Source organism: Ursus arctos, unplaced genomic scaffold (assembly GCF_023065955.2).
Source record: "Ursus arctos isolate Adak ecotype North America unplaced genomic scaffold, UrsArc2.0 scaffold_22, whole genome shotgun sequence".
NCBI lineage: Eukaryota > Metazoa > Chordata > Mammalia > Carnivora > Ursidae > Ursus > Ursus arctos.
In genome coordinates, this window is record NW_026622897.1 from 5,807,675 (window position 1) to 5,826,182 (window position 18,508).

The following is an 18,508-nucleotide window of genomic DNA, read 5'->3' on the forward strand; positions in this document are numbered from 1 at the left end:
CTTATGATCCTCCGTAAGCAGAAGGAGGGAAGTCCACACAAAGTTGAGATAATACAAATGATCTTAACCCTCTTCGGAGATTACAGTCTATTAGAAAAAGGAAAACGGGAACACAAATGATGACTGTGGCTTACTGTAATGGGGGTATGAGGGCATACGAAGTCCATTAACAAGCCTCTGTAACACACTTCACTGCAGAGGTGGTGCTTACGGGGACTTGGGTAGAGGGGCACTAGCTCTTGTCATTTTCTCCAACTCTTTTGTTTCCTATTTTTATCAATATGACCAAATTTATGCATATTACCAAGGTTTATTGTAGCTTGCCTTCTGTTAAACTTTAAACAATGAGATTGGTAAATGTGGACCTTTTGAAAAAGAAAAATCCTGTGAGATGGATTAGACCATTTTACAAGATTATTTCCATGATTCATAATTTATAAGTGCTCTTGTTTCATATCCTTTTAGCTGATCTGCATTGAAATGTCTCTTGTGTCCTTCCCCTCCCTTGCAGGGCCCACCCTGGTCACCCTGCTCCAGCTGCTGTGTAATTCTAGGACTACTGCTTTGCCTTATGTTTACATTTGTGGAGGAGCTCTGAAAAGGGAAACTGTTGCTGTAACAACATTTTATCTGTTTTTATTTATTTATTTCTTAAAATTTTTATTTACTTGTTTTAGAGAGAGAGAGAGTGTACAAGCAGGGGGAGATGCAGAAGAAGAGGGAGAGGGAGCTATCTCCAGCGGGGTTTTCTGCTCAGAGTCTTATGCAGGGCTGGATCCCACAACCTGAGATCATGACCATAGCCGAAATCAAGAGTGGGGTGCTCAACCGACTGAGCCACCCACATGCCCCTGTAACAACATTTTAAACAGAAGTCCATTTGTATTCTAGGCAGCTCTTTGTTTTAATCGTAGTAAAATACATCTAACATACAATGTACTACCACCTGAATCTTTAAGTGTGAAGTTCGGCAGTGTTAAACGCCTTGCTGTAGTTGTACATGTGAAGTTCGGCAGTGTTAAACGCCTTGCTGTAGTTGTACATGTGAAGTTCGGCAGTGTTAAACGCCTTGCTGTAGTTGTACATGTGAAGTTCGGCAGTGTTAAACGCCTTGCTGTAGTTGTACATGTGAAGTTCGGCAGTGTTAAACGCCTTGCTGTAGTTGTACATGTGAAGTTCGGCAGTGTTAAACGCCTTGCTGTAGTTGTACATGTGAAGTTCGGCAGTGTTAAACGCCTTGCTGTAGTTGTACATGTGAAGTTCGGCAGTGTTAAACGCCTTGCTGTAGTTGTACATGTGAAGTTCGGCAGTGTTAAACGCCTTGCTGTAGTTGTACATGTGAAGTTCGGCAGTGTTAAACGCCTTGCTGTAGTTGTACATGTGAAGTTCGGCAGTGTTAAACGCCTTGCTGTAGTTGTACATGTGAAGTTCGGCAGTGTTAAACGCCTTGCTGTAGTTGTACATGTGAAGTTCGGCAGTGTTAAACGCCTTGCTGTAGTTGTACATGTGAAGTTCGGCAGTGTTAAACGCCTTGCTGTAGTTGTACATGTGAAGTTCGGCAGTGTTAAACGCCTTGCTGTAGTTGTACATGTGAAGTTCGGCAGTGTTAAACGCCTTGCTGTAGTTGTACATGTGAAGTTCGGCAGTGTTAAACGCCTTGCTGTAGTTGTACATGTGAAGTTCGGCAGTGTTAAACGCCTTGCTGTAGTTGTACATGTGAAGTTCGGCAGTGTTAAACGCCTTGCTGTAGTTGTACATGTGAAGTTCGGCAGTGTTAAACGCCTTGCTGTAGTTGTACATGTGAAGTTCGGCAGTGTTAAACGCCTTGCTGTAGTTGTACATGTGAAGTTCGGCAGTGTTAAACGCCTTGCTGTAGTTGTACATGTGAAGTTCGGCAGTGTTAAACGCCTTGCTGTAGTTGTACATGTGAAGTTCGGCAGTGTTAAACGCCTTGCTGTAGTTGTACATGTGAAGTTCGGCAGTGTTAAACGCCTTGCTGTAGTTGTACAGCCAGTCTCCAGATCTCTTCCCTCTTGCAAAACTGAATCTCTCCACCCTTTAGGTGGCTCTTAATTTTAAGGTGATAGTTTGTGCAAAGATTTCACAAACATACTTTTCTACTTACTGATGGTGGTGTTTTTATATCTTTTTTCTCCCTGGCTTTATTGGGAAATAATTGATAAGTACGATTGTATGTAAAGCATACAATGTGAGTTTGTTTGGACAGTGTGAAATGACTACCAAGATTGAGATAATGCATCCATCACCTCACAGTTAACTTTTTGTGTCTGTGATGAGGATGTTTAAGATGTACTCTCCGCAGGGGCGCCTGGGTGGCCGTTAAGCGTCTGCCTTCAGCTCAGGGCGTGATCCCGGCGTTTTGGGATCGAGCCCCACATCAGGCTTCTCCACTGGGAGCCTGCTTCTTCCTCTCCCACTCCCCCTGCTTGTGTTCCCTCTCTTGCTGGCTGTCTCTCTCTGTCAAATAAATAAATCAAATCTTTTAAAAAAAAAAAGATGTACTCTCTGCAAATTTCAGGTTTACAATACAGTATTATTAACTGTAGTCACCATGCTGTACGTGAGATCCTCAGTTTATTCAACCTATAACTGAAAGTTTGTACCCTTTGACTTACATCTCACAATTTCTCCCTCTTCCCAGCCCCTGGCAGCTACCATTCTATATTTCTATGAAATTAGCCCCCCCTTTTTTCTCTTTAAATATTCCACATATAAGTGGTACCATATAGTGTCTGTCTCTGTCTGACTTATTTCACTTAACATAAATGCCCTCCAGTTTCATCCGTATTGTCACCAAATGGCAGGTTTCCATTCTTTCTCACTGCTCACTAATAGGCCATGGTATTTGTATACCACGTTTTCTTAATTTATCCTTTGACAGCTACTTAAGATTGTTTCACGTCTTGGCTATTGTGAGTAATGCTGCAGTGAACATGGAAATGCAGAGATCTCTTTTAGAAACTGCTTTTGTTTCCTTCAGATATATACACAGGAGTGAGTGGTATTGTTGGGTCATACAGTAGTTTCAATTTTAAATTGTTTGAGGAACTTCCATTCTGTTCTCCACTGTTGCTGTGCAAGTTCACATTCCCACCAACAGTGCACTAGGGTTCCCTGTTCTCCACTCCCTCGCCAATACTTGGTACATTTGGACTTCTTGATGATAACTCTCCTAGTAAGTGTGGAGTCCTGTCTCATTGTAGTTTTGATATATTTCCCTGATGATTAAAACTCCTAGAAGAAAACATAGGGAAAAAGCTCCTTGACATTGGTCTTGGCAGTGATCTTTTGGATAAGACACCGTAAGCAGGGCAGCAAAAGCTGAAATAAACAAAGGGAGTATATCAGACTGAAAAGCTTCTGTACAGGAAAGGAAACAAAAAGGCACCCTGTGGAATGAGAGAACATATTAGCAAACCATATATTGAGGAAGGGCTTTCTGAGATATATATATAGGGAACGCCAAAGCAAAAAACCCAAATAATCCAATTAAAAAATGGACAAAGGACCTGAATAGACTCTTTTCCAAAGAAGGCAGTATACAAATAAATGGCCAATAGGTACATGAAAAGGGGCTCAACATCAATCATCAAGGAAGTTTATTTCTTAAGAAAAGATTTTGTAGGTGGCTTTCAAATAAAATGTCAAGTAGTGCATCTTTCATTAATACTGTAAAATACTGTGAATTATCATAGTTCAATGACTTTAGGGTGGTGTAGGATGGTAAAGGAACTATGCTTACATAGCAGGTGTTTGTTTTGTTTTGCTTTTTAAGTCATGAGTTCTTGGGTATGGTGATTTAGGCAATGGAAATTAAGTACATTTGGAGTCTTAGGCAACAATGCTTATAAATGCTATGAAATGCATTTATTTTTAATGTAAGGGCTTACGTTATAAAGGTAATCTGTAAGGTCTTCAGTAGGGTTGATAGTTCTTTATTTTGTTGGCTTCCTTCACATTTTATGTATGTATGTATTTATTTGAGAGAAGATGTGTCCATGCGCGTGTGCTTGTGCACGCACATGGGGGGAGAGGGACAGAGGGAGAGGGAGAGAGTCTCAAGCAGACTCCCGCTGAGCTCAGAGACCAGTATAGGGCTGGATCTCAGGACCCTATGATCATGACCTGAGCCAAAACCAAGAGGCAGGCTGCCGACTGAGCCACCCAGGCAACCCAGTCTCCTTCACTTTTAGATACCATTTCTGTTATAAACCATTAATTATTCCATGATGCATATGGGAGCTTCTTCAAGGAAACAAAAACATCTGTTTTCATGATGCATATGGGAGCTTCATCAACGAAACAAAAACACCTGATTTCTTTAGAGTATCTTTTCTTTAAATTCTGACTTTCATCTCCTTATGGTTTTGTTTTTCCTTTTTTTGCAATGATACTTTTTTTGTACCCTCTAGGATGTATAGTAGTAATGCTTTTTTAAAGTAGGGTTTTTTTACTAATATAACAAGATAAAAATTTTAAACAAAAAAAATTAAAATAGGGTTTTTTTTTTTCATTCATTATGTTTTGAATCTTCTTGTAGCCGGTGTTAAAACTAACACAGACCAGCTAGGAACCATTGCTTTTAGTGACTGTTCTTGTTCTTTTATCTTTCAAGTTTTTTGTGGCAACCTCCTACAGCTATCACAAGACCTTGAAAATAACTTGATGCTTTATCACTTTTGTATTTTACGATATTTTCCTTTTAGCATTTTATTTTGAAGTTTAGCGTACATGTCATGCAGGAAGTGCAAATGGAAATGAAAATTGCATTTTGATGTTTTACATCTTGTCAGGAAATCTTTCATTAAACTCTTTGGTGGCTGCAAATTTCATTCTTGTACCAATAATACAAGGTCTTGTAGTCAAAATATAACTTTTGCCTAACAATAAGATACTTGATATTTTTCATGATTTAATGAATAGAAATTTAAAGTATTAATGAGCACTTCCCCCCTTGTCCAAGAGCCAGTGTTGAAACTTTTAGAAAAAGTGAAATCTGCATTTTAAGGAGTTAAATTCATTTTTGAAAAGTCTTTTAGTCGGAAAAATATTGTTAAGTGTGGTACAAAAAAACCCAGAAATTTTCATTATTTAAAAAAATTGATTACATAAAGATTAAAAATATATGTTTAGCAAAAAACAAAACAAAACAACAAAATATTACCCTATATGACAAAAGTCTAACCATAAATGATACAGTGGGAGAAAATATTGACACATTTTTAACGAATGAAAAGATTTCACAAATTAATAAGTAAAATGCCAGGAATTCATTAAAAATACTAGTAAAGAATATACATGGTGCATAGGGAAAAAATGCATTTGAAAAGATGTTCTCCTATGCTTAAAACAATACGAATGCAAGTTAAAACTTCCGTGAGATATTGTTTTTTCACCTGACAAAATCATAAAGCCTAATAATCTGTTTTTTTTTTTTTTAATAGGTGTGGAGAATCAGTTACTCTCAAATTTTTGTTGGGAATATTAAATTTTGTGGAACTTCCCAGAAGGGTTATTTGGAAATATCTTTTGAAATTTAAATGCACATAGTTTTGACTGAGTGCTTTAACTTTTAGAAATTTATCCTAAGTAAATGGATGCACATTTATATGAAGCTGTGTATACGAGGCTCTTGATTGCAGGGATAGCCTTTCTAGTATCTTGGTGTCCTTCATCTATATTTGGATGTGGGGAGAATGTCGCGGGAAAGGATATAGAAAAAGCTATGAACACTGTTTGTTTCCTGGGAGGTAAACATGTGGCTGAAGAAGACATGAATGGCAGCTTTTTAACATGAATAAGACGTGAATTCATAGGACATGAATATCCTTTACAAAATAAACGAGCAGGTATCACCTGTTAAAGTTAATATTTAAAAGAATGACATTGAACTAAGCTAAGCCTCTTGTAAACCATATGTGAAACCCACCGTCAGTGGACACCCAGAAGGTACCAGTAATGCCACCGTGTTTGGGTGTTTGCCACTCAGTTCAAACATTTGTCCCTCAGAAGGAAGTTTTCCTTAACTTTCTCTCCTCAGCCTAGACTAGCTGGGGCAGGTACCCTATTACATAGAATTCATCTTGTATATTTTTTCTGAGTACTTAATACATCTGTGATTAAATACGTAATATTTTCCACTGGTTTAATGTCTTTTTTCTATGATAGAGTTAGGCTCAGGGAGGCTTGGGAGTCCACCTGTCTCTTTCAGTGCTGGGGCCCCAGTATGCACTACAGTGTCTTGTATGTGCATGACACTCTAGCGCGTATTTGAGTGAAGAATAATTCTCGAATATCGGAGCAAAGCCAGCATATCAATAAAATAAGATAAACATGTGTCTTCTTACCCATGTTGGAATTTCTGTTCTTCCTTTCTGTGGCTTCCCTCAGACAAGCAAACTTGAAAAAAAAATTTTTTTTGTAGGGGGAGATCACAGCTCCCTTTTAGAATCCATGATAAACCGTAAAGATGCAAAGATGCATGTACCCCCAAATTTTGTGACACAATTTCAGTGGCTTCATGGGTTTCCCTAAAGCTTGTGATGTGGACCTGCATCATCCCGAGATTCCACTCTGTAGGGTTGGTTTTCTGACTGACCTTTTTTCTATTCTGACAGTATTTGGTATTTTTGCTTTGTGACTTTTTCTCTTGTTCCTGGGACCAGGCGTTTGTATTTTATTATGAAAAAATTTCTAACATAAAGAAAAGTTGAAGAAAGTGTACTTTCGGACACCAAAATACCCACCACTCATATTCTACAGTTAACCTTTTATCATGTAATTCTCCATCTATCCATTTATCACCCTTTAAATGTAATGCATTTGAGAGTAAGTTGCCAACAGCATTACACTTTCTTCCATATACTTGAGCTTGCCTGCCATTCATTAAATTTAGTATTTGTTTACAGGACTCTTTTGAAGTAGAAACTTATGTACAGTAAAATGCACCAATCTTAAGTGTAACATCTGAATTTTGACAATTATATATACCTGTGTAACTCAAACTCCTATCAAGATATAGAGTATGACCATCACCCCCTGAAAGTTGCTCCTCAGCATTTTTTTGTTTTTGTTTAAGTGGTGATAATTTACTCCTGTTTAATTGTTATTTTTTCATCATGATGATCCTCTGAGTTTGCGCCATTTGATTAGCATTGTTTCTCTGATGACAGAACATTAGCCAACCCAGGATCCTCAAGAATTGACCTAACCCTAAAACCAAGAAGATCAGATAAGAATCAGTAACACAGTCGCCAACCCTGGTGGCTGTGTTGGTGGTACTCTTTGATAATTGTTTGTGGGGAAAAGTAGGGGCTGGCGGTGTAGGAGTAATGGCTGAGCAGAAGGAAGTGGGGGTCTTATTAATGCCCTCTGTTCACAAGGTGTCCTACAGGTGGCAACTTAATTTCAGTTGACAAGCTTCCTATCCCCCTACTCTCTTTCAATTTAGGTTTACCACCACACAATTTACTCAGTTACTCTCAGAAGTAAGGAAATGATGATTGTATTTATCATTTTCTAAGAATAATAGTAATGTATCTTAGAGTCTAGTGGTGGGGAGAGAGTTGTGAGGGATGGGCAGAGCAGTTTAGGGCCCTGTGCAACCAGATGGCAACATTCATGCAGTCAGGGCCAGTGGGGGTTGGGGAATGGAGGAGATGGGATATCCCATGGGAAGAAGGAATCTAAAACAATTGAATTTCTTATCACAGAAATCTTGTGAGGTGCACACATAGCAAATGTAACATATTGATGTCTCTCTCTGATGTAATAAAAATTTGTTGCTTCAGATGAGATTAATCTTTTCATAAGCATTTTGTGGATTTAGCATCTTAGAGTGTTCTTAAATTTGAAATGATTCATGGTCTGAGAAATAAGTGTAATTGGATAGTATAGCTTGTATGTTTTAAGAGCCAGAATTATAAAAGCAGTATTAGTAATACCCACATAAGACAACCTTTTGGTGTCGAAGCAACTTTCTTGTTGTCCTTAAATTTATCGTATTGCAGATACACTGTCTGATTTTCATAATAAGTATTATTTAAAATATAATTAATAACTTGACAGAAGCCTCTGTTTTAGTAAGTGTGTTGTTGTTTTTTATTTCATGGTACTTTATTTTTAAGCATTTTTTAATTCATTATCAGTAATATTCACTTTAAGTGAATTGTTCTTTCTGTGTGTATTTATTACCATAATATAACAGTTGTAGCTAATGTATATCTTTTCGAAGCTTCTGATAATTCTTGTTTCCTAGATCAGTCCCTTCTTTCTTACTTTTTCTTGGGTGGTTACCCATAACACAGAGTTAAAAAAAACCAACCAGTTAGGAAATTCAAAGTCCAGAATTTTGCAAATTAAAACCTCTGTGCAGTTGGCATGATCTGTTTAGGTAGTGTGAAATCAATATATATTAGTGGTATTTGAGATTTATCGAATACTTATATTTTGTGTGTTTTACATTTATTGTTAAACTTTCTGGAACAACCCTATGAGACAGAGGTATTATCAAGGTTACTCAATTCATAGCTAAAGCACAGTGATTAAATTACTTGCTCTTACACAGCTCATAAGTGATAGAGCTTGAATTCAAATCCATTTTCTTAACTGTTGCACCAAAGACTTTTTCTTTCTACTCATCTGACAGAAGCTGCCTTAGATGCATTTACTAACCACCACCTGTGGTACTCCTGGCTCTAATGTGAGGAGCATAATGCAAATCCCTCTGAGTGGTGGGTTACCTCTTGTCACTCTCTCATCAGTGCAGGCTGTGCTATGACCTGGGCAGCTCCCCATTTCAGATGGTTCGCTCATCATTCACTTGGCATAAGTAAGCAGTGGCTCTGTATTTTTAATACTTTGCTATGGTGGTTTTAGGACATTAGGTGGGTTCTGATCAGTGTATCCTGTTAAAGTACTCTGATTCTGGGGCGCCTGGGTGGCACATCAGTTAAGCGTCTGCCTTCGGCTCAGGGCGTGATCCCGGCGTTATGGGATCGAGCCCCACATCAGGCTCCTCTGCTAGGAGCCTGCTTCTTCCTCTCCCACTCCCCCTGCTTGTGTTCCCTCTCTTGCTGGCTGTCTCTATCTCTGTCGAATAAATAAATAAAATCTTAAAAACAAAAAAAAACAAAAAAAAACCAAAAAAGTACTCTGATTCTATTTCACCTTTGGACACAACTTGTTTGGGGGGATATTTTCCAATGTTCATACAGTAAATTACTATAATAGGAGGAAGAATGTTGAGTTGCAAACAATGTACTGTAGTAATTTTGCTTTCCAGATAAACATTTTCCTATTCTGAAAATTTAAGTTTGCTCTTGGAATTAGAGCTATTTCTAAAATGTGCTGTGTGTTATAGATGCAGGGTAGCTTTATTTATCTTGAATGTCCATTTGTCACAGTATCACATGGTTTCTGGTGCCTCAACATTATCAGGATTGCATACTTTTAGTAATAGAAGAAATTTTAAAGGTGACTTATGTCTAACATTCATCTTGTTTAGATTTAAGCCCCTTTAGCACTGGGGGTTACCATTGGTTAAAAAATCTAATAACTTGATTTCTGGACAGTATTTTTGGTGCTTCTTATTAGCCAGTGAGCAGTAAATATATTTAATTTTAGAAAGTGTATTACAGAGTTAAGTTGCTGATAAAAAGCAGCCATTTAACTAATCATTTCTGTTTTTTGCATATTTTCATACAGAAAAAAGAACCTTCTAAATCCAGTGTCAAGAAAAAAGTGACCAAGGTTGCAGAAGCCAAAAAAGTAATGAAGAGAAATTTTAAAGTGAATAAGAAGATAACATTTACCGATGAAGGGGAGGTAAGATTCTTAAATGCTTCATTTCTGAGGTGCCATCCAAGTATAGTAAAGAGTCTGACTCTCTTCTGACTTACATTCATTAACGAGAAAAATGAACTGTTTCTTTAAAGCGTGCTAGGCAGCTCCCGTCCGTGCTGTCGAGGCCGTTCGTCAGCCGTACCTCTGTAGGCAGGCTGCCTCACTGACAGTAAACGGCCATACTTCTGGGAGCTAATGACACAGGGTTGGTTTTGAACTTTCTAAATTCCGTTTTTACAGATTAGATTATCCCCTCAGGGTGTCCGTCAACAGGTTCTGGGGCAACAAACGCAAGAATAGTAACACAACTACTTACCGCAGCTTTTTCTGAACTCTAAAGTCTCTGCTTTGCAGATCCTCAGTTTCCATGCTGTGTTGGCATGTTTCTTACCGGGCTGGCTTTTTCTGCTTCACACAGGTGCCCCGCTCTCCTCTCACCATTACCTTGGTCTTAGCATAAATACATACCTGCAGAGTAGGGAAGGGGTTACCACTGGCACATGGCTCATGAAAAGTCCCTCTGTTAAATCACAGTGTTCTCTCCGTTTTTAAAGAGGAGAGGGGTCTGGGAAGTCAGGTGACTTGCCTAAGGAGTAATGGTGGTTAGTGGTCATAGTGGGTCTTCAGAATAGCCGCTCTTGGTTTTCACTCTCTTCAGCCTACAGATTTTCCTGTGCATCCTGGTAGCACGCACACCCACTGTCCCCTCATTTTCCTTTCCTTATCTTTTATTTTTGTCTTCCTAGCACTTATGTGACTTTACATTCTCTATTTACGTGATTATTATCCTTCTCTTCTACTCCAGTGGAATGAGGGTAGCTACCTGAGGGAAGATATCTGTCCCACTTTGCTCACTATTCTGTCCCCAGTACTGCAAATGGGGCCTGGCTATAGTAAACCCATATGTTTACTGAATGAATGGACTATTTTCTAAAATCCCAATAAAATAAGTTTTTAAGATACTGTAATATGTCACACAAGACATTTCTTCATCATTAATGCAAGCTGCATAAGCAGTTTGTATCCAGTGGAGTATGTTTCCTGTTAACTGTGTGGTTACTTTTGGATGTTACGTTGGGGAAGGGAGCCCAGATTTGTACTAAGAATATGGAGTAAAGTGGTGTATCAATCATACGAAGAAAGAGTGCAATTTAAAGTCATTGGAACTTGCAGAGGAAGTCTATAGAATTGATAAGTAACGGATCTTTATGAAATTACTGAAAAGAGGTCAGCACCTGAAGCCGGCTCAGCCAGAATATAGTCCTATCACATCAGATGCTTACAGTAAAGTGAGATTAGTGCTGTTAGTGTAATGAGGTTCTTCACTGTGCTTGTCAGTTTAACTGCGCAGATTATACCAATTTGCTCCAAGATGAGTATAAATCCTTAACTGTAAAAAGTTTCCCTGAAAACTTACTGCTGGTAGGAGCCCTATATGGCTATGAGCCACACTGAAACTGCTCTAAAAGTCTGAAAGAACTTTTCATTCAGCCCGCAGAGGCATGAGCTTTTTTCATGGGGTCATAAAAGAGGACTGAGGAGTTGGAGCGGTAGATGGCATTCTTTCTGTCACACCTGCTCCCTCTCGCTGCTTCTTCAGTGTCAGTGGCTCCTGGCATGGCCACTCATGCAGTGACAGGTGTGACCCCCATTCGTTGCCAAAAGTCGAGACGCTGTGGGAATCCCATCTTGGAGAATGGCTGGTGACGGGAGTGAAAGGAGGTGACAAGAGAATATGTGTGCCTACAACTTCACTTTGCTTGCAGTTTAATTAGTGGCCTTTCAAAACAATGGCAGCTACTGAAATCCTCTGGCAACCAATTACTAGTTAAAAACAAGAGAATAGGTTTTGTCTAAATTGTCTAGAGTTTTACAGTATTAGACCTGGAAGATTACTGAGCCAAATAGACCTTTTTAAAAAATTGTCAGGCAAGGATACAGATGCCCAGAAATGAAGTATCTGTTCAGGATTATGCAGTAGAACTAGCAGAAAAACTAGGACGTTAAGCCAGGTCCCCTGACTCCAGATGAGTGCCCCGACTTCTGCGTTACCTGTTCCTAACCGTGAACTATATGTGTAAGTTGTGTAGATTTGAGCCAGCTCCTGAAATCCAAGCTAATTTTCTTTTATGCTTAGTTATTTTATTCTTTATGTGTAATACGGGCTGATAAGGGATTTATTGATCAATTTCGAGCATTTGATATGTGCCAGATATGGTGCAGGGCTCTGAGAATACATGAACAAGATAGATAACTGCCCTCAAGGAGATTAGATTAATTCCAATTGGAAAAACAGGAAAGTAAAACAACAGTATGGTGAGAGAAGGGTCGGAGGTGCCTGCTTGGGTCCACCTGGCTACTGCTCTGCACATGTTTGGAACGGAGCCGGTGGAGCATAGCCCATTAAGAACACTGATATGATGTTGAAGCAGCTAGCTTGTTCTCCAAAGTATTGCATGACATTTTCCTTTAATCCTGCTGTCACTGGATTGTGGCAGCATTACTTTATCCTGACTGGGACAGTCTTTTCAGGGGTTTGCTCACTTTAATTATAAAGGTTGTTCGAAAACTTAAGAAATATAAGTTGTAAGGCAGAAAGTGGGGAGAATGCGCCATTTCAAAATCATTATACAAAGGGAAATGGTTTTCTGTTGATGTCCTTTTCTGCTGTTTTCCCATCTGCAGTTAGTTCAGCAGTGGCCGCAGATGCAGAAGTCTGTCTCAAAGGATGCCGAGGAAGAGGACAGTGCTGGTGGCATCAACTTAGATAAAGCCAAGGAAAGGCTTCAAGAAGAGGACAAATTTGACAAAGAAGAATATAGGAAGAAGATCAAGGCAAAGCATCGGGTGAGCTTTCCGTCTTGAGTTAATACTGAATGGCATTTAATATATCCCTAAAGATTCATTAGATGATCATCAATAACCGCATTACTTTATTCATTGATTTCTTGAACACTTCTTTCTCTGTGCGTATTTTGTCATTTTATCTAGTCTCTTTTTCTTGCTTATGCTGGTGGCGTCTTGTATACTGACTGGTTTCTGAGAGCGTTGCCCAAATCTGCTTTTGGTTGAGGTAACCCAAATAATATTAGTGATTTCCTTTTAAAGTTTTGATTTTGAGATTAATATAGTTTTATATATAGTTGTAAGAAGTAACATACTCTCTGTATTAGTCTCTCATCCTGTGTGCTCCATTTCTGTAATTTTTGTCATGTCAGGAGTGTTAGGTAAATGAAGCCGTGCAATATGTTTGCAGCCTTTCGGGATTTGCTTTTTATACTCTGTCATTCTGTGTAGATTCACCCAGGTTGGGTGTCTGAGTGCTTGGTACAGATGTACCCAGGTTCTTTGCCATTTACCTGTTGTTTCCAGCTTAATAGTTGAATTTCTTTCTATAGCAATTAGTTGATAATGCATGGAAGATTTACTTAGTGTATTTAAAAAAAAATAGAAAGAAAAGAGGAAACCTTGTAAGAGGGAGTGCTTCTGTATAAACACGCACACTGTTATTAGCCTTACACTTGGCAGTTTTCTGTTATCCTTGAACAGGGCTGCTCCATTCCGGTCACTCCTGGTCTTACTGTCTTTTCACACTACTTAATTCCCATAAAAGTGGACATTTCACTAGATAAATGACTCGATTAATGAAATAAGACAGATTTACATTTTTAAGGACATTTCTATAGCATGCCCTTGAGACAGTGAATGATTTCAGGGGAACATAGTATCATGCCCAAGAGTCACTGTTGTAATATGAGGCTCTGGGTTAAGAAACCTGTAAGCCTTTGGATGTGGACATTATTAACTATATCCTGAGAAGGATTCTTGTGGTTTCGACTCCTCTTTGACCTTGTAATGATTCAGTGGCTCAGTCAACTTTGATAGAGCAGCAGTTCTCATTTCTTCAAGGTTCGATCTGCGGCTTCGCATGTAGCATTTGATGAATAAGAAAACGTAGACATTGAAGATAGCTGTGGGGTGGAAATGAATGGTGAGAAAATCCTTTTAGAAATGTGGGAAACAAATGAACCTCTAACACACTGTTTGCAGTTCAGAATGTTACTTCGAAAACTAAACATTTCATGCGTTGCTGTTTATTACAGTACTTTAAAATTTGGTACTAATTATTTGTTACTAAAATTTTTAATAATATTAAAATGTCAGCAGTGTGTCACATTTCAGCTTACCGTCTACTTAGAGTACTTATCCAGGGGAAGATTGAGCATAAGGACATTTTAACCTTTATTTGTAAATTGTAGCCAGCAGTAAAAGCAACAGGCACTTATATGAAGTAAAGGCGTTTCCCACTGCTGCCCTTTTTGTCTCTCCTCCCCTGCCTCCCCCATGTGTGGAAGTTATTGTAGCCAGGCTGTGGAATATTGTTTTGGAAAGCTTTAGAGACAATTTCAAATTGACCAAGAGTACATTGATTACACACTGTGAGGGTAGAATACTTAAAAATACGTGGGTTCTCCTGTCCTTGGGAAGATTATACTTAAACTATAGTTAACTGTGGATATTCTGTCACTGCACAAAAGCTTTTTATGCCTCTATTTTTTTTTCTACGTTAACATTTTTGAAATGAATAATATATTCATGTTCTAAAATCAAGATCATAAAAAAGCTAGTTGAGACATCTTGCTTCTGCCCATACCTGTCATTCTTCCTCATACCTACCCCCATAGGTAACTATTTTTATTAATAATTAATATATCCTAGGGGCACCTGGGTGGCTCAGTTGGTTAAGCTCCAACTCTTGATCTTAGCTCAGGTCTTGATCTCAGGTTGGTGAGTTCAAGCCCTGCATGCGCCACACTGGGCGTGGAGCCTACTTAAAAAAATTACTGATATATCCTGGCATTTCTTTTTTTTTTTTTAAAGATTTTATTTATTTATGTGACAGAGAGACGGCCAGTGAGAGAGGGAACACAGCAGGGGAGAGGGAGAGGAAGAAGCAGGCTCCCAGCCGAGGAGCCCGATGTGGGACTCGATCCCGAAAACGCCAGGATCATGCCCTGAGCCGAAGGCAGACGCTTAATGACTGCGCTACCCAGGCGCCCCTATCCTGGCGTTTCTTTATGCAAATGTGCGTAAATAGAGATACAGATCCTTGTTTTCTCCCTTTGTTACAGGAAAGGTAAATATACTATATGTAGATTGTTCCGCACATTTCAATTTTCACTTATTTTTATGCTTTTAAATAATTCATTTTCTTTATACCATTGTTACAAGTAGTGTATGATTTTTAAACTATCATGGTGACTATCTTACAGCGAGGTTGAACAGAGCACTTTGAGCTGACATAATTGTGAGAGAAATCACAAGAACTTCACATACATTTTGATGTTTGTACCTCTGTAACCAAAATAGACAGAAGGTCTTTTTAACAAGTCAAAGCTTGTTGTATAAAGTAGGTATATTCTGCACAAGGTAACCTATGGCATACTTTCCATATTGGACACTGAAAATATTAGCCTGAAAAAAGCATAAGGAAATAACTAAAATAGTCTTCTCTCTGTTCAACTTTTAATGTAAATGCTACCTGAGTCATATGTGATTAGTTTCTTGGTGTTTTCATCAGTAAAAATTATTACTTATGCATGTATAAGTATTTGTGTATTAAACAAGAGAAAATGTCACATTTGAGCACTTTGGAATTAGCAAGTTTATGAGAGTAGCATACATAAGACACAGTACAGGTGCTCCCATCCATCATGCACCAAGAGCCATGGACTAGATTTCTGCCTCAAAGACATGCAGTATTTTTTAAGTGTCAAGTTTGAACATTTGGCTTGTTTGGTGGAAGGAGTGTTACACTGTAAGGAGTACTTGCATTTGAATCCTGAGCTCGGCATCACCTAGTCCAATGGGATTACCAGTGTGGACTGCAGTGTCTTGTTATGAAAATGAGGAAGTGGGAGTGGGAGTTCATACCCGACGATCGGAGGGATCCTCTGGCTCTGCGTGTATAGGGAGGACATGGGAATAAAATAACCCCTTGTTGTTTGGAAAATAGAATTTTAATTGGTCGGTCATCTTTCCCTGCCGACAAAATGGGTTCCTTGGTTGATGATAAGGCCTCCTTCTTGTTCACTTATTTTCCAGTGGTTACTAAAATTTAACCTAGAAGCAAAATATATTATTAATCCTGAACAGATTATTTTATCTTAATTGCTTTATCTGAACACATTATTGGCTTTGAAATCATATCTTTTTCCTAATTGAGTATATTACTTATTCTAATGACAATTCTTAGTTCTTCTAGCATAAGGTTTTACCTTGGGCAAATGTAATTATGTTTCCCTTAAAATTGTCACTCATAATTTTGTTATTTCTATGAAAGAATACTGAGAAGAATTATATGTCCCTAAAGAACACTTGAAATACTAACTTAGGATCTAGGAATAAGCTTTACTTCATGAAGATAGAAAAAGATGAAGAAACTTTAATAAAAAATTATGAGTGAGGGATGTGCCTGAAAAAATTGTAAGTATACAGAGAAAACTCTGTAAAATCTATATTTTTAAAAATGTGTGTCAATTTTAGAGGTTTTCCTAAGCTTAGGAATGTTCTTTTAGCATGTTTAGAGTATTTCATAATTATTTTTTTGGTTTCATAGGATAACCTATTTAATATATATGTGAATTTTGTCAAAATGAATCTGTTTGAAAGGAGTTGTTTGCTCCCACTGTTTAAACTTACCAGCTTTGCACCATGGTTTCAAGCACGCACTCCTTCTCCGTGGTGTAAGACTCAGCTGTTCATTTTTGTCCTCCATGCTGATACACCTATTCTTTACTCATATTTTCATCTAGCAGATTCTGAAAGCTGTGTAATTTCTACTGTGACTCAAGTAAATATCTTTGTTCTAACAATTTAGAAACTGAGCAATAAGAATTTTAACTAGTTTGTAAGAAACACATAAAAGCCGTTACAGCATCACTGGGAGTAGAATTTCGCTGCCTGCTGCTGGAGCTCAGAGCTCCCCACTCTGTACACTTCAGGCCCTTGTGTACCTGCTGTGGGTCACTGAGTTAGTAGTGTTATTTATCTTTGTTGAGTCTTCTTGGCAGCCGTTTAGCATTGCTTTTTTTTTTTTTTTTCCTCCTGAGACCATTCCAGCCTTCAGCTTTCCCTGGCAACTTACAGGTGGCTGTACTTAACTAGGCCTGTTACTGTTTAATATGCTGAACCTCTTGAAACCACTCATCAGAAGTAAGATTATAGTAGAAGCTGTAATCTTTGCATATGAGACCATCAGTAAGTTAGTCTATTATAAAGGCAAAACCACTACTTTTGCATGGAAACAATGTGTTTTCCTGTAATTCAGTCAAAACTCTGAAAGGTGGGCTGTGGATCACATCAGTGAAAGGTGTCTTTAATGGAGTGAAAATCTGCTTTATGGTGTATGTCATCATTCTTAGCTCTGAAAGATTACTGTATTTAAGGTGATAATATCTGCTAGAACAGCTGTGAGTGGAGAGAAGCAATATATCATGAAGTTCTCTTTCATTCTCTTGAAATTTGCTTTGAGTGCTTTATCCATTTTGGACTGTGTGTTTAGATAACACAGCCATGTCAAGATGTGGCTCTGGACTGCTTGCCAAGATGGAATAGTACTGCTCTGGGGCCCACTTACTATTCGTGTAAACCGTAGGCAGGAAAGAATTAAAGGGACTTTTTAGAAAATCTGTTTCATATTTGTTTTTACTGACACAGGATTTAGTTGCCATGGAATCCAGGTATCTTAAACATAAATGTATATGATAGTCAAGAGGGAGGGAAGCAGTAATCAAGCGTCTTAGAATAGTAGTAACAAGAACATTGACAATAAGAAGCAGTTAATTGATTGGGCCCTGCACTGAGTGCTTTATATGTATTATTGTGTTATGTGCTGACAATCAACTTCTGAAATAAGCGAGCTAGCCTCAAATTACAGATGATAAAACAGACTTAGAAGGAGCAGGTAGTTTGTTCAAGGCCCCACAAGTCACAAATAGCAGCCCTAAGACTCTTACCCCAAGGTCTTTGTTTTTAACTGTTCAGTCTGTTTATACCTGTCTTAAACCATCAGGCATTCTCTTGCAGTAGCTAACTCCGAAACAGTGGATGAAAGGGTTGGAACAGGAGTGGAGATTTTGAGGAAGGAATGACAAATATATGGAAATTGTTCATATTTCCAGAGCAAGATCATTGGTGTCAAATAAATTAAGGAATAAAAGTAAGTGTTGTCGTTAGTAGCTTAGTTTAGGACCCAATACTAGTAATGTCTTTGCCTGAGTGTTCATTGAATATCTATATAGTTACTAGTACCAGAGTCCATTTTTAAGTAGCTGTGAGTCTGGGAGTCTAAGGCATTGTCAGAGATTGGTCTGGCTCAGGTGACCTGAAGAAATTTTACTACTGTCAGAAATGTCATCATGAGGATAAAGGACTAAACATCTGGTGTTTAACTCTTAAATGAACTTTATGAATAAAGTTTATTTACAGGAGAGGAAAAGAGATCCTCTTCTTTTTCTTTTTTATTATTTTAATGTTTTTTTATTATATTGTGCTAGTCACCATACAGTACATCCCTGGTTTCCGATGTAAAGTTCGATGATTCATTAGTTGCGTATAACACCCAGTGCACCATGCAATACGT

The 18,508-nt window shown here is 38.3% G+C and overlaps 1 protein-coding gene across 1 annotated transcript in view; it reads left to right on the forward strand.

Annotated features, from left to right (window-relative positions):
• DDX10 (DEAD-box helicase 10) overlaps positions 1-18,508 on the forward strand; it is a 257,415-nt gene that overhangs the window by 131,753 nt on the left and 107,154 nt on the right. The window contains exons 14-15 of the mRNA XM_026505809.4: positions 9,727-9,846; positions 12,550-12,711. Coding sequence (XP_026361594.2) covers positions 9,727-9,846; positions 12,550-12,711 — 282 coding nt within the window. The remainder of the gene's footprint in view (positions 1-9,726; positions 9,847-12,549; positions 12,712-18,508) is intronic.